Raw genomic sequence first — 15,658 nt, 5'->3', positions numbered from 1 at the left:
TCCCTCCCTTCACTGGTGTTTTGCACTCCCGTAGAGTTGGCTTTCCTTTGTTTTGTGCACCTTTGGGAGAAGTTGGTGAAAGTAATGTACTTAATGTAATGATGTGTTTATTGTAACTAACCTTGGCTGTCCTCTCATGCTCTGTTAACTAAACTGAGGCGAGAGAGAGGTGCCACCCTTTTTAACCTGTAGGTTTCCTGTCCTTGATGGGCGGATCCTCTCTCTCGTGGTGCTGTCATGGGCTCCGAAAAATCCTAACGGTAAGTAACTAAGGCTTTCTTCCCCATATTCCACAAGACATAAGTTTTTCATTTTTCCATCGATATATTTGTATGTGTATATATAATATATATATATAATTGTAATATTATTATTATAATGTATATATTTGTTGATTTTGCAGGAGATGAGTTATGGCTTTGAGTGACCCTCGTTCATTGTCCTGAAAAAAGCTCAGAAAAAAAAAATTCCAAGTGGGGTAAAATGGCGTAGAGAAAAAAAATCCTGCAATTTTGCAAACACTTTTTTTTTTCAAGTGCGCAATAAAAATGACCTGGTTACAGGATTCTTTAGGTCAGCACAAAGAACTGATGTGCTTTATAAATAATGGCAACCCTTTGTCACTGTGGTCATGTCACGGGGCGGCACTGAGCATTGGAACAGAGACTCACCAAAGATTACCCACTGAAATCCTGCTGTCAGAGGCATTTAAGTGATTAACCGGTTCCCGACCGCCCACTGTAGATAAACGTCAGCGCTTGCCGGGCTCTGTGCAGCGCCGACGTTTAAAAACGGTGGGTGGTCTCGCAGTGCTCAGGACCCCCAGGGTCATGCAAGCACTGCGATTCCGGTGCAGAGCGTTAGCTCTGACAGGGTACATCATCGGGACCTGATTAGATCAGGTCCCAGTGATGTTAACCCTTTGCTGTCTTCTATATGCTGCGATCTATAGTGATCGCGGCATATAGGAGACAGCAGGAGGAGAAGGGGTCGTCTTACTTACCTCCGAAGACCTCCTTTTCGTTTGAGGACCTGGGGTTGCTATGGCAGCTGGAGGTCACATGACCGCCTCCAGCTCTGCCATATATGGTGTCCTTCCTGTCTGGCTTCAGCCTGTATGTAGCTGATGCCAGACAGGAGACTGACTGAAACAGTCAGTGAAGATCTCATGTAATGTAATATATGTCTATTACATTACATGAGATCAGTGATCAGAAAAATAAAAATTAATGTCCCATACAGGGACTAAGTAAAAATGTAAAAAAAAAGTTTTTAAACTATTAAAAAAAAAAATCGCAAAATAAATAAAAATAAATAAATAAAATATTAAACCAATAAATCTGTATATTATTACAAAACCAAAAAAAGTACACATATTTGGTATCGCCGCGTCCGAAACAACCCGAGCTATAAAACGGTCACACTAATTAACTCCTTCTGTGCACACCGTAATAAAAATAAATAAATAACGGAGCAAAAAAATATGCGTTTTCATCATATCGCCAAAAAAGTGGAAAAAAATGCGATCAAAAAGCAGAATAGAAATAAAAATGGTACCACTGAAAACTTCATCTTCTTCCGCAAAAAAAAGCCGCCATACAGCTCCATCAGTCGAAAAATAAAAAAGTTATAGCGCTCAGAATAAAGCAATGCAAAAAAAATAATTTTTTTTCTATAAAATTGTTTTATTGTGTAAAAGCGCCAAAACATAAAAAAAATACAGTAAGTGTAGTATCGCTGTAAACGTACTGACCCGAAGAATAACGCTGCCTGATCACTTTTACCACACGCAGAACGGCATAAAAAAAAACCTCAAAAAACAATTCCTGAAGTGTTTGTTTTTGTTAACTTTACCTCCCAAAAAACGGAATAGAAAGTGATCAAAAAATGTCACGTACCCACAAATGGTACCAATAAAAATGTCAACTCGTCCCGCAAAAAACAAGCCATCACATGACTCTGTCGGCCGAAATATGGAAAAATTATAGCTCTCAAAATATGGTGATGCAAAAACTAGATTTTGCAAAAAAAGCGTATTTTAGTGTGTGACAGCTGCCAAACATAAAAACCCGATATAAATCTGGTATTGTGGGGGTCGTGATGACATTCCACTCGTCCTCCAGTCACTCCAAATTCAAACTATGAGCATGGGTCAACCATTCAAAGAATGAGTCCGACAACAAGCTGGTTCAAACTCAGAGCATGCTCAAAAGACTACTACAGACAACGTTCTCAGCAATGTTCTGTGTTTATTCCTACATACACAAAACTAAATACACTACATAATGGGGAGGGGAAAGGGGTTGTCCGGGGCGGGGTAAGCCATGAAAGTCCAGTGTCTGGCCACTCCTGATTGGTCCACATCTCCTTATCTCAGTCTCTGGGCAGATATTGCAGCCGTCAGCTTATAATCTTGTTTCGTTTCTCTGAAATAAGTCTTGGCAACACTGGAACTGTCTTAGTTTAAGTTTCGATTTGAGTAATATGTAGCAAGGAAAGCTTATTGTTATATGACACAAAATGGTGGTTAGTACATTAGCAAAAAAGCGTATAAAAGTTACAAAAATATATATTCTCTTTTACCCCGACATTCCCCCCTAAACACTAAGCTTTCCTTTGCTTCGGGTCCTTTGAGACTGTCCATGTGTGGGGAGAGGGGAGGTGGATTTCTTCACCCAATCATCTTAGAAGCTGCCCCCTTATGGGACGCCCCCAGACAATCGAGCCCTATCCTGGGTGACACATGGAGTTCTCCCAACTGTCCCTAAACTAAATCTCTCAATTGAACTTTGTCATGTGGGGGCTGGTCAGGCTTGTTCAAAAAAATGTATTTCTCCATATCTTCTCTTGATTCAGAGAGGTCCCGGAGGTTGGGACAGCATTGGTTATATTTTTCCTGTATAAGGGGATTATGCAGCACAGGACCACCAGGCCCAATACTAGTAGACCTCCCATTACTAGACAAACTTGTTGGAGGAATCCCTTGAGCCCTCCCAACCAACCTGAGAAGAAGGAGGTATCTACCCCTGTGTGGTAGCTGTCCACCCTGGGACAGACAGTAAACATATGGAAAGGATATAGAAGAAGGTAGTCATCTTTTATAGACTCGTTCTGTCTCTCTTGCAGTGGGAGGCGTGAATCCAGGTGCTCTTGCCCTTAAGCTTCAGAGCCGTCGGGGTGGTGAGAAGCACAGTGTACGGTCCATCGAACCGCGGCTGGAGGTAGTCTTTCCGGACAAACTTCTTCACATACACTAGATCGCCTGGGATAAAATCATGTACTGCATCACCTGTAGATTCTGGGAGAGAAGCAGATACTGGAGAGCGGGTGTTAGTCAATTCTCTAGACAAGGCAATCACAAATTTTACTACTCTATCATGTGTTTCAGACAACTCTTGGGGCCTAATCTCTCCTATCTTGGGTGGGGTCCCAAACAAAATTTTATAGGGAGTCAGCCCATGTTTGGCCTGAGGAGTGTGTGTGATATGATACAATACTATAGGGAGTAGGTCGGGCCAGGGGAGGGGATGATCTTGGGTCATTTTCAAGAGCTGGGTCTTGAGTGTGGAATTCATTCTCTCCACTTTGCCTGAACTGGCAGGATGGTATGGAGTGTGGAGGCCCAAATCTGTTCCCAACATGTTCCAGAGTTCTTTGTAGATATTTGCTGTGAAAGCTGGTCCTTGGTCCGATTCTATGACTTGGGGAACTCCAAATCTGCAGGCAACTTCGGTGATCAGTTTCTTGGCTGTGACTTTAGCAGTCATGTTGACAACCGGGTAGGCCTCGGGCCAGGCTGAGAACATATCCACGGCTACCAAAACATACTCGTATTTTCCTGCTTTAGGCATTTGGATATGGTCGACTTGTATTCTCTGCCAAGGGTAGTCTGGTTTAGCCAGGTGTTGAAGAGGGACCCGTGCCGTACACGTTGGGTTGCAGGTAGCGCAGACAGAGCAGGATTTTGAGTATGCAGTCACAGTGGAAGAGATTCCGGGTGCAAAGTACAGTTTCTTGATACATGCCAAGGCTTGATTCTTTCCTCTGTGTGTAGGCCAGTGAGCCCATGCTGCCACAGCTGAGTACATGCGTCTAGGCAAGCAAGGCTTCCCATCCACTTGGTAAAGAGTCGAGTTGACCTTTGAATCTTTGCGACCTGCCAGCACGGCTCCTGCCGCTTTCCATTGCTTGACTTCTTCAGTGGGGGTCTTCCTTTGTTCCTCACACAATTTTTCTTCAGGCATCCTGACCCCCCTGGATTCCACTCGTGTCTCCGCTGGACTTGTATGGTCTTCCGCCGACTGTTCTTTGGCTCTTGCTCTAGTGAGCGCCACAGCTACGGTTTGCAGGGTCTCCCCCATCTCTTCTTCCTTTTCCTGCCACTTTGATGACACATTCTCCACTGCTGCAGTCTTGGCTGCTTGGTCAGCCAGGTGGTTGCCCCTGGCTTCTCTGGATTCTAGTCTTCCATGAGCCTTGACCTTGATAACAGCAACCTGAATGGGTAGTTCCAGGGCCTTCATTAGGGCCTTAATCCATGAGACATGTTTCACTGGTGTACCTGCAGCTGTGATGAATCCTCTAGACTTCCACAAGAGTCCAGAATCATTGCAAATTCCATGTCCATACCTGGAATCGGTATATATATATTCGCCTTTGTTCCTGCTGCCAGGTGGCAGGCCTCTGTGAGAGCCACAAGTTCAGCTTCTTGTGCAGACATGTATGGTGGTAGAGCTTCAGCCTTGAGGACTGTTAGGTCCGTTGTGACAGCATATCCCGTGTGGAACTTCCCTTGAGAGTCTGCGAAACGGGATCCATCAGTCCATAGGTGCAAGGCAGGGTCTGCGAGCGGATGTGCCACCATATTCTCTGGAGCAGAAGTCTCTTCCTGCAAAATTTTTATACAATCATGAGGTTCCATCAATGGACCTTCACCCTCTTCACCTTCCCCCCCTAGAAGGTGGAAACAAAGTGGCAGGATTGATAGTCAGACATCTGATAAATGTTATATTGGAGGGCAACAATAGGGAACACTGCAGCCGCAGGTGTCTTTGGTTGGTGAGATGTTTCGGAGATGTTTGTTGCAGAACAGCTGAGAGATCATGGCCGGCCTGTATAACTAGATCATGTCCAAGGACGATATCAGCTGACTTGTCAAGGAGGATGTGAGCAGCGTGGACCGCCTTAAGGCACGTGGGGGCAGTTCGGGCAACAGGGTCCAGGCGGGCTGAGTAGTAGCCCAAAGGACGATACTTATGATCATAGCGTTGTGCTAGAACTCCAGAGGCATGACCTTCCGATTCCGAGACAAAAAGGTGAAATGGCTGAGTATAGTCTGGTAAGCCCAAGGCCGGGGCAGAGACAACAGCCTGTTTAAGGCGGTCAAAACATAGTCTGTGTTGATGAGAAACACGTGGATCTTCAGCATGAAGCCAAACTGAGCCTTCATTATTGAGACAGTCGTACAGAGGTTGCATGAGCTTTGAGGCATCAGGGATCCATTGCCTGCAGTAAGTGATGAGGCCAAGGAAAGTCTGCATAGCGGAGTAGGTGGTTGGGAAAATGATATCCATGATGGCTTGTTTTCTTTCTTCAGTCAGATGTTTAGTACCTTGTGATATACAATATCCGAGGAAAATGACCTTGGGCAGACACCATTGGACTTTGCCTTTCGAGACTTTACAGTTAGCTGAGTGAAGAAACCAGAGAAGGGATGCTGACATCTCTGGCAAATTTTCTTCAGTGCCACAGAGTAAAAGATCATCCACATACTGTAGAAGGGTGACCTGAGGGTTCTCTTGAACCCATGGCTCCAGAATAGACTTCATAGAATGAGTGAATTGGTTAGGAGAGTTCTGGGCTCTTTGTGGAGTCCTGGTCCATGTAAGCTGTGCTCCTTGAAAGGTGAAGGCAGAAAGAAACCACGAATCTTCATGTAAGGGTATACTGAAGAAGGCGTTGGCCAGATCTAACACCGTAAACAAGGTGGCCGTTGGAGGCACCTGAGACAAAAGGGTGTTTGGGTTGGGTACCACTGGAGTTTCTAAAATGGTAGCTGCATTGACGGCTCTGAGATCCTGAACCAACCGGTATCTTGGAGGCTCTCCCGGAGCGGTTTTCTTTTTTTTACAGGAAAGAGGGGTGTATTGCATGGAGATACACATCTGACAAGGACTCCTGATTCCAGGAGGGAAGCGATTTGGGTACCCAAGCTTTGTTCTTGTGCAGCCTTGAGGGGGTATTGTGGCAACCGTGGGTACCTGTGTCCAGGCTTGAGGTGTACTCGGACCGGGGGAACCTGCAGGAGGCCGACGTCCTCTGGCCCACTGGACCACAGAGAGTGAGGTTGTATGGTCATCATCATGAGAGGGAAGGCTTTAAGAACACAGCGGTCTTCAGTCCCTTGTTCGGAATGAGGGTCCCGCAAAAGAAGCTCCATACCATGGTTTCCGAAGGTAATTGTTGCCTTCATCCGCTCTAAGAGATCGGCTCCCAACAGATTGACAGGGCAAGTTTCAGAGACCAAGAATCTTGTGAGTACTCCGGTGAACGGTCCTGCAGACACAGGGACTGTGAGTGGAGAGGAAATATGTTGGCCTTCCACCCCAACACAGGTGAGGGTATCTGGTGATAGGGATACAGAAGGAGGGAGCTGTGCAGAGGAAATGACAGATGTGGCCGCCCCAGTGTCCACCAGGAACTCCAGTGGTTGATGGTCCACCTGTAAAGTGACAGTCCCACAGGCGGCCGTGAGATGCGTAGCCGGGAAAGTGGACACTGGTTGACCGAGCCGTCATTGGCGTGGATGAGATGGTTCACGGGAAGGTCCATGGTTGTGTGGACCGTCATGAAATGAGCGGTCATGGTACTGTCTGCGGGTTGGACAGTCTCTGAGAATGTGATTAGGGTTACCACACTCCCAACACAACATTCGTCCTTCAGAATCACGAGGTTGTCTTCTGTTTCTAGATGGTCCCTTGTCATCTCTTCTGTCTTGTTTTCTATATGTGGGAGGAGTATCATCACCTGTGCCTTTAACCATTACCCACTTGATTCCATGTTGGTTGCCAGGGGGTGGGTAGCTTTCTTGAGCTTGATATACCATGGCAGAAGCGGCTTTCTTCTTTGGCTTAGTATCCTTTTTCATTTTTAGCATTGATTTTTGGAAAGCTTTAACGATGTCCACCGCGTCATTGAAGGAAGAAGAACGAATCTCGGGCCGTACTCTCAGGACTTCATCTCTGAGAGCGTCTTGTAGGCCATCTACTAGGGCCTGAACCAACAGGGCGGCCTGCGTCTTGACGTGAGGACTGTATCCGAGATCCTTAAAATGCATGCTGAGTCTTGCAGCATATCTTTCCACTGATTCATCAGGGTCTTGTTGAACATCTTGTACAGACCCAGCTTGATCTGACAAGCGATCCTGAGCCCAGACTTTTAACTGTTTCATGTATTCTAGGCCGCATTCATACATACTAAGGGATCCTGCTTTTGTGGAATCCATGGCCTTTTGAAAGCTCTCCGTTTTCGGCTAAGTGAGCCTGGCATTCTGCAGCCAGAGTAGAACCAGCAGCAAGGGAAATTTTGCGAGCCAATCCTCCAACATGGCTCATACAGGTGTTTGCAGGGTTGACTATGGCCCCCACCCGATGTGTAAGGATGTCACCATAGCCTATTGACAGAGTGACAGGGCGTCCTGATGGGTCTACTAGATTACGGAGCGGCAGGGGTCCCAAACTTCTGAGAGGCTGGGGGGTGGTGTTCTTTCAGCAGTTGCTTGGAGCAAGGGCCGGAGTACGGGTAATGGATGTGGGGTGGAGGATGCCATAGGAGACGTATGGGGTAAAGGAGGGGGGGCTGGAGTATCTTGAGCCCATCCCTCATCTGGCTCCGTATCGTCTTGAGTAACAGTATGTTGGCGGAGGGAGAGCAGTCTGGCCTGAAATTCTGGGGAGTTGAGGAGGATATCCCCAGGGTTGTGAGTGACTCCCATAGGAAACAGGGGAAGCGTCTCAGCATCGTGGACTGGAGCAGAGGGTGTCACATTAGTTTCAGATGGGTGCTCTGGGACTGCGGGCTTTTCCACCTGTGCTGGTGGCTGGTAATATGCACCGGACGGATGTAGTAGTGGATATAGGCCGGATTGGGGCTTTCCGGGCCTCCCACAACAAGTAAGAGGTGTAGCAAGATGGCCGTGGGAGGGAGGAGTTAGAGTGGAAGTGGGATTGTTCTTGGAGGCAGGAAAAAGGTGTAGTAACAGGCATCAACGGGGTTACGGCCAATTTAGGGTCACATAACAAATCACATTCTGCAGCTTTCATGTATCCGAACAAAGGCTCGGCATTCTCTGTTCCCCCCTGCACCATCTACTCTAAAATGTGTCTGAGCCTGGTGCAGGAGTCCTAAATCACTCAACTTTCCCTTTCTCTGTGTAACACATTCTTTCTACACTGAAAACTAAAGCCTGCCTGTACTGGATAAGCTTATCATGTTATACAAATTCCTAACATTCTTCTTGCCTTCTTGCCTTCCCGTAACTCCACTAATTGGCTTAACTCCTACAGCAGCATTCCACAACTTACGAGATCTTTCAAATTTAAATATACGCAACATTTTCTTATAGAATGCAATGATCTGTCGCGACTCAGATCACTGGTGCAGTCTACAGGTCGCCACTCGTCAGTGTAGAGTACTCCTCAATACACTGATAAGATAGAGAGTACCTCTCAATCTATCCCTTCCCTAACCTTGAATGGCGACTTTACAGTACGACTCACCACGGCACCCTGACTGAGAGCAGAACCCCTCCTTATGAGGTTTCTCTGTATAAGACGAAGAGTACCCCTCAATCAGTCTTCTTTCCTACTACGGCACCACCCGTCAGTGTAGAGTACACCTCAATACACTGATGAGATAGAGAGTACCTCTCAATCTATCTCCTTTCCTACTACGGCACCACCCGTCAGTGTAGAGTACACCTCAATACACTGATGAGATAGAGAGTACCTCTCAATCTATCTCCTTTCCTAACCTTGAATTTAGAGCAGTCTCTGTGTTAGACGAAGAGCACTCCTCAATTCGTCACAGATTCTTTCTCCCTTACACTACAATTCAGGAATGCTTTGAAACCTCGACTATCAGTCACGGGAGGCAGCTATCTAAGAAAAGTACAGTGACCGGGGGAGGAGGAGGTGGTGTTCACACGAGCACGCGCAGGCATGCGACGTCACTCGTTTTAACACTTGCTGGTTCAGGACGTGGTGCGGGACGCCTAAGGTCTCACCACTCGACCGGTCACCCACCCAGACCCAACCTGACAACCCAACAGGAACCGCTGCGGCTGACACACAGGCAAGTGAGACATATAAAATACATCTCAACTTACCGTGTTCGATGGAGGTTGATCAGGCCTCAAATTCAGCCACCGCGGTCACCACCAGGGAAATCAGCGATATGGGTCCGGGAGGGCGGCGTACCGCTAGCCACGCCCCACGTTGGGCGCCATTTGTGGGGGTCGTGATGACATTCCACTCGTCCTCTAGTCACTCCAAATTCAAACTATGAGCATGGGTCAACCATTCAAAGAATGAGACAACAAGCTGGTTCAAACTCAGAGCATGCTCAAAAGACTACTACAGACAACGTTCTCAGCAATGTTCTCTGTTTATTCCTACATACACAAAACTAAATACACTACATAATGGGGAGGGGAAAGGGGTTGTCCGGGGCGGGGTAAGCCATGAAAGTCCAGTGTCTGGCCACTCCTGATTGGTCCACATCTCCTTATCTCAGTCTCTGGGCAGATATTGCAGCCGTCAGCTTATAATCTTGTTTCGTTTCTCTGAAATAAGTCTTGGCAACACTGGAACTGTCTTAGTTTAAGTTTCGATTTGAGTAATATGTAGCAAGGAAAGCTTATTGTTATATGACACAAAATGGTGGTTAGTACATAAGCAAAAAAGCGTATAAAAGTTACAAAAATATATATTCTCTTTTACCCCGACATTATCTCTGTAATCGCACCGACCCGAAGAATAAAGTAATCTAATCAGTTATATCTCACTAGGAACGGCATAAAAAATAAATAAAACAAATATTATTCACCTGCTACTGATTTGTTTATTATGTCTCCCAAAGATCCCAGTAAGGCTCTGCTCACATTTATCCTGCGCTCTGCGCTGAGCACTTACACCAGAGTTTCCGTGTAAATCTCTGAAATACGTGATTCAGCCAGAACCCATGATGGAAGATTCCCTGTAATGAGGCAGATATAGGCCACTGTGGACGCCGTCTAGCCTGGGATCCCACGGTGTCATTTGTTTTAGGCGTGCATAAAAGTGCGGTTGGCCACAGTTTTGTGCACTTCTGAAAAAAAGGACACCACTAAACAGAGGCCAGACGGAGTCCAGAGTAACTCTGCTGCCTCATTACAGTGAATGGATCCCGCAGGGGTTTCATCTGAATTACATCACTTGGAAATTTAGATGGAAACCCCGATGTAAGTGCTCAGCCTAGAGCGCCGGATAAATGTTACATAAAATGTTCCCAATAAAAGCTTCAACTCAGTCCTCAAAAAAAGCTAGTCCCCACTCAGGTCCATCATCTGTTAAAAATATAAGGGACTTCCAAGTTACTGGTAGCAGAAAGGCTCTGGAAAAGCAAAATGGTCCTTGGCTCCCAAATCCAAATGCCTATTCTACAATAATTTGTTCTCCAATTGTCAAATAGCACTCCGTCCCCCCCAGATCTCGCCATATGGCTGAGCGGTACGATACAGCCACATATGGGGTATTGCCACTTTTAGAAGAAATTGTGTGACACATTTCGGCACCATTTTTACCCATTGCCCTGTGTGAAAATGTAAAATCTGAGGGTAAAACATTTTTTTGTGGTAAAAATATAATTATGCTTTTTTCACTGCCCAATGGTATAAATTAAAAAATTAAAAAATGCTCACTACTTCCCTAGATGAATTCCTTGAGAGGTGCAGTTTACAAAATGGGGTCACTTGTGGGGGTTTCTGCTGTTTTGGCATGTCAGCGACTCTTCAAATGTGACATGGTGTCTGCTGCCTATCCCAGCCAACATAGCGCTTCTTTCTCTTCCGAACCCTGCCGTACACCAAAGCAGTGGTTTTCCCCCACATATGGGGTATCGGCGTACTCAGGAGAAATTGTACAACAAATTTCATGGTGCAATTTATCCTGTTACCCTTATGATAATGCAAAATTAGGGAATGAAAAACATTTTTTATGGGAAAAATGTGAAAATTTTATTTTTATGGCTCAATATTATAAACTTCTGTGAAGCAGCTGGGGGTGCAAGGTGCTCACCACACATCTAGATAAGTTCCCTAAGGGGTCTAGTTTCCAAAATGGTGGCACTTGTGGGGGGTTTCCACTGTTTAGGCACATTAGGGGCTCCCCAAATGTGACATGGCGTCCGCTAATTATTCAAACAAATTTTACATTCAAAAAGTCAAATGGCGCTCCTTCCCTTTCAAACCCTGCCATGTGCCCAAACAGTAATTTGCCTCCACATATGGGGTATCAGCGTGTTCAGGAGAAATTGCACTACAAATTTCATGGTGCAATTTATCCTGTTACCCTTATGATAATACAAAATTAGGGAATGAAAAACATTTTTTGAGGGAAAAATGTGAAAATTTTATTTTTACGGCTCAATATTATAAACTTCTGTGAAGCAGCTGGGGGTGCAAGGTACTCACCACACATCTAGATAAGTTCCCTAAGGGGTCTAGTTTCCAAAATGGTGTTACTTGTGGGGGGTTTCCACTGTTTAGGCACATCAGGAGCTCTCCAAACGCAACATAGCGTCTGCTAATTATTCAGACAAATTTTACATTCAAAAAGTCTAATGGCGCTCCTTCTATTCCGAACCCTGCCGTGCGCCCAAACAGTGGTTTTCCCTCACATATGGGGTATCAGCACGCTCAAGAGAAATTGCACAAAAAAATTTGGGGTCCACTTTTTCATGTTACCCCTGTGAAAATAAAAAAAATTGGGTCTAAAGTAACATTTTTGTGAAAAAAGTTAAATGTTAATTTTTTTCTTCCACATTCCAAAAATTCCTGTGAAGCACCTGAAGGGTTAATAAAGTTCTTGAATGTGGTTTTGAGCACCTTGAGGGGTGCAGTTTTTAGAATGGTGTCACTTTTGGGTATTTTCTGTCATAAAGACCCCTCAAAGTGACTTCAAATATGATGTGGTCCCTAAAAAAATGGTTTTGTAAATTTTGTTGGAAAAATGAGAAATCGCTGGTCAACTTTTAACCCTTATAGCTCCCTAACAAAAAAAAAATTTGGTTCCAAAATTGTGCTGATGTAAAGTAGACATGTGGGAAATGTTATTTATTAACTATTTTGTGTGACATATCTCTCTGATTTAAGGGCATGAAAATTCAAAGTTTGAAAATTGCAAAATTTTCAAAATTTTCGCCAAATTTCCGATTTTTTCACAAATAAACACAAGTTATATCGAAGAAATTTTACCACTATCATGAAGTACAATATGTCACGAAAAAACAATCTCAGAATCAGGGGAATACGATGAAGCGTTCCAGAGTAATTACTTCATAAACTGGCAGTGGTCAGAATTGAAAAAATTGGCCTGGTCACGAAGGCAAAAACAGGCTCTGGCACGAAGTGGTTAAACAGCAGCGATCAGAGCCAGCTCCAATCACTGCTGTTTAAGGCAGGTGTTGGCTGTATAATAAAACTGGCACCCGCAGTGTGAATGCTCGTTCTGTTCTGGGGACGTCTCACATTTGCTTTTTTCTTACGACAATCATTTCCTTTGTATTGTGTGCAGTATTTAAAGCTATCCCTGACTTGTATGTGTGAAGCTTGGGAAGAAATTCTCATGCAGATGGATTCTCGACTCACTAAGTTTGTACAGGTATGTACTGATCGTCCTTATGGGAGACTTAAATGGGTTATACAGCTTTTATTTAGTTTTTATTCCTCAAGAATAGTGAAAAAGATGTGAGCGAAATACTCACCTTGTGGCCGGCTCGTCCTTGCTTTTGTCTAGTTTTTTGTATTTTTCTCCCGCTTTTCATTTGCGCCTTTTTTAAAGTCACTTTTTTTATGTCGTCGTCTTTTTTTTTATATATAGTTTACCATTTTGGTTGTATTTGGTCTTTCCAGATGTTTTTCCCTGATTCATGCATTTGCCACTTTTTGCACAAATATACTTCATTTTACACCCCCTTCCTCGCCCCCAGTAGTGATTTTATGTATGCCAGCAATTTTTACAATATTTTGCAAAATGTGCAACTTTTTGCACTAAAAAGTCACAAAAAAAAGGTTGAAGACAAAAATAAAAACAATTTTTGACTTTGCAAAACTCATGAACAATGTACACCATTTTTGAAGAGTTAGGTGCAAATAACATCAAGACAAAAAAAAATGCAAATGACATGTATATATTTTTGTTTCTTTCAAATAATATGGCTTACAAATACTGATGTAAAATACTGACCAAATACTGAACATGTGAACATGGCCTAGTATGAAGGCTCAAATCAAGAGTAAACAAAGGCTTGGCTCAAAAGCTTAATCTATGACCTTTTACTTACAACTTTTTTCCTTGCGTCTTCTTTGCGTAATATAAATAATATTCTTTATGCTTTTAGGAAAAAAATACAACAACTTCTGTCCAGGACGAGTTCATGCAGCTTCTGCTTTGGGGTAAAGCCAGGTAACGTTGGAGCCCAATCTCATAGTGGTACAAGAGGAGTATCCGTCACCGAATTCAAGGGACGGGGGGGTTAATTAGTAATTTTTGACACATTTGCATTATGGGCATTCAGTTATATAATGTCTTTTTACTTTTTCTAATGTATTTCTGCCATTTTCTATGTCTTGGGGCTCATTTACACCACTGTATGATGGCTGTTTTACAGTTTCTGGTTTCTACAGAGCTATAATCCAGTGCCTATAGTGGGGAGTGGGGCCCTACTGCATTACTGCATGCCTCTGACCTTACACGTAATTATTATGTATGATTCTGACAGAATAAAGAAGAATGACTTGTTCTGATATTCTCCAATATGCAGCTGTATCAACAAATTACTTTTTTACCATATAGTTTGCAACAACCCATGTAATAGAGCCTTTAAAGAAAATCTGTCACTTGCCATAAATATGTAATTTGTTACCTGGTGTAAATGCCGCTGTTCTCCTGAATCCGGCGATGTTTTTCTTTTGTTCCTGCTCTTCTCCGTTCCTGAGATATGACCCCTTCTTCCCTGTATGTAAATCTAGAAAAGGGGGCGTTGTCCTCAGCGCTTTTTCTGTGGGCGTGTGCTAGAGGACCACGCCCCCTGGCGGAAAATACTGCATTTACATAGAGGGAAGAAAGAGCCATATCTCAGGAACGGAGAGGCGCAGGAAGAAAAGAAAAACATCGCCGGATTCGGGAGAACAGCGGCATTTACACCAGGTAAAAAAATTACATATTTCTGACAAGTGACAGGTCCTGTTTACATAAGCAACGATTGATTTGCTGTTCCGTCGATCTGTGCACGTTATGGTCAGAAACCTGCTAGTGGAAGGCTTCGTTCAATTTTTTTTTTGTGTGTGTGAGGTATCCGATTTTTTTTATCCATTTTTACCATCAGTGTGTGGTTTCGTTTTCTCATATACAAAAAAAATGTAAGTTTCCCTCACACATAAGGCAGTATAACATGTACAGTGCTCGCATGGTACACAGCACCCGAGTGCAGTCCTTTTTTTTTTCTTCTTGAATGGGCAACGTTGATTCGCAAATTTGATAGACCCGATGTCTGAACAGCCCCATAGACTAAAATATCCATTTGTTTTATTCGTGAAAAAAACGGACATGTAGATGAGGCCCGAACCAACTTTCAGGTCTCCAAAATAATCCTTCACATGATTGAGACTAACGATTGCATTTTTTGTTTTTGGCCTTTAGTCCCGAGCTGCAGGCGCTACTGATGAACCAGCTGACCGTAAAGGTGCGTGTTCACTCCTCTATTCTCCCATTCAGAATAATTGAACATTGAAACTAATAGATTCTGCTTTTTTTTTTTTCATCAGGGGCTGAAGAAGCTCGGACAGTCTGTCGAGTCTTCATACTCCACGATTCAGAAACTGGTCATCAGTCATCTGCAGAGGTAAAAGCTCCGATAATGTCCAAAGGTTACATGGCGCTAAATAATGTGAGTCCATACAGACCACCAATATTTACATAGAAATGATTGTAAGTCCCTAGAGACATAAGTGCACACAGACCCCTCTGCTGCCTTCCAGGATATCCATGGTACATTGTGTTTTCTTATTTGATATCCTTTTTGCAGAAATGACATCTGATAACTATAAATTTTAGTGCAGCTGAAATATATACAAACTAAAAACTGTTGGGATTGGTGACTGTGACTTGTCCTCTGTTCTCGCAGCGGTTCGGAAGCGTTGCTCTACCACCTAAGTGAGCTAAAAGGGATGGCCTTGTGGAAGCAGAAATACCAGCCGCTTGGTTTGGATGCCAAAGCAATTGCAGGTGCGTCGATGGGCGATGAGCAAACACTCAAGGTCCATTCACACCAAAAATCATTTCACCCGACGAACGAGCGTTTTGCAGCCTGTTTAGACAGCACGATCATCTTCCTAAAAACG

The 15,658-nt window shown here is 44.1% G+C and overlaps 1 protein-coding gene across 5 annotated transcripts in view; it reads left to right on the top strand.

Moving 5' to 3' along the window:
• ANAPC4 (anaphase promoting complex subunit 4) overlaps positions 1-15,658 on the top strand; it is a 39,129-nt gene that overhangs the window by 14,561 nt on the left and 8,910 nt on the right. For all 5 annotated transcript variants that reach the window (XM_073657041.1, XM_073657040.1, XM_073657039.1 and 2 more), the window contains 5 exons: positions 12,831-12,917; positions 13,657-13,721; positions 14,958-15,000; positions 15,083-15,159; positions 15,442-15,542. In XM_073657041.1, coding sequence (XP_073513142.1) covers positions 12,831-12,917; positions 13,657-13,721; positions 14,958-15,000; positions 15,083-15,159; positions 15,442-15,542 — 373 coding nt within the window. The remainder of the gene's footprint in view (positions 1-12,830; positions 12,918-13,656; positions 13,722-14,957; positions 15,001-15,082; positions 15,160-15,441; positions 15,543-15,658) is intronic.

The sequence above is a fragment of the Phyllobates terribilis genome, unplaced genomic scaffold, assembly GCF_046119375.1.
Source record: "Phyllobates terribilis strain yellow unplaced genomic scaffold, ASM4611937v1 Scaffold_12__6_contigs__length_324123572, whole genome shotgun sequence".
NCBI classification, from domain to species: Eukaryota; Metazoa; Chordata; class Amphibia; order Anura; family Dendrobatidae; genus Phyllobates; species Phyllobates terribilis.
Note: the sequence above shows the minus strand (reverse complement) of the source record. Positions and strands in the feature narration are given on the sequence as shown.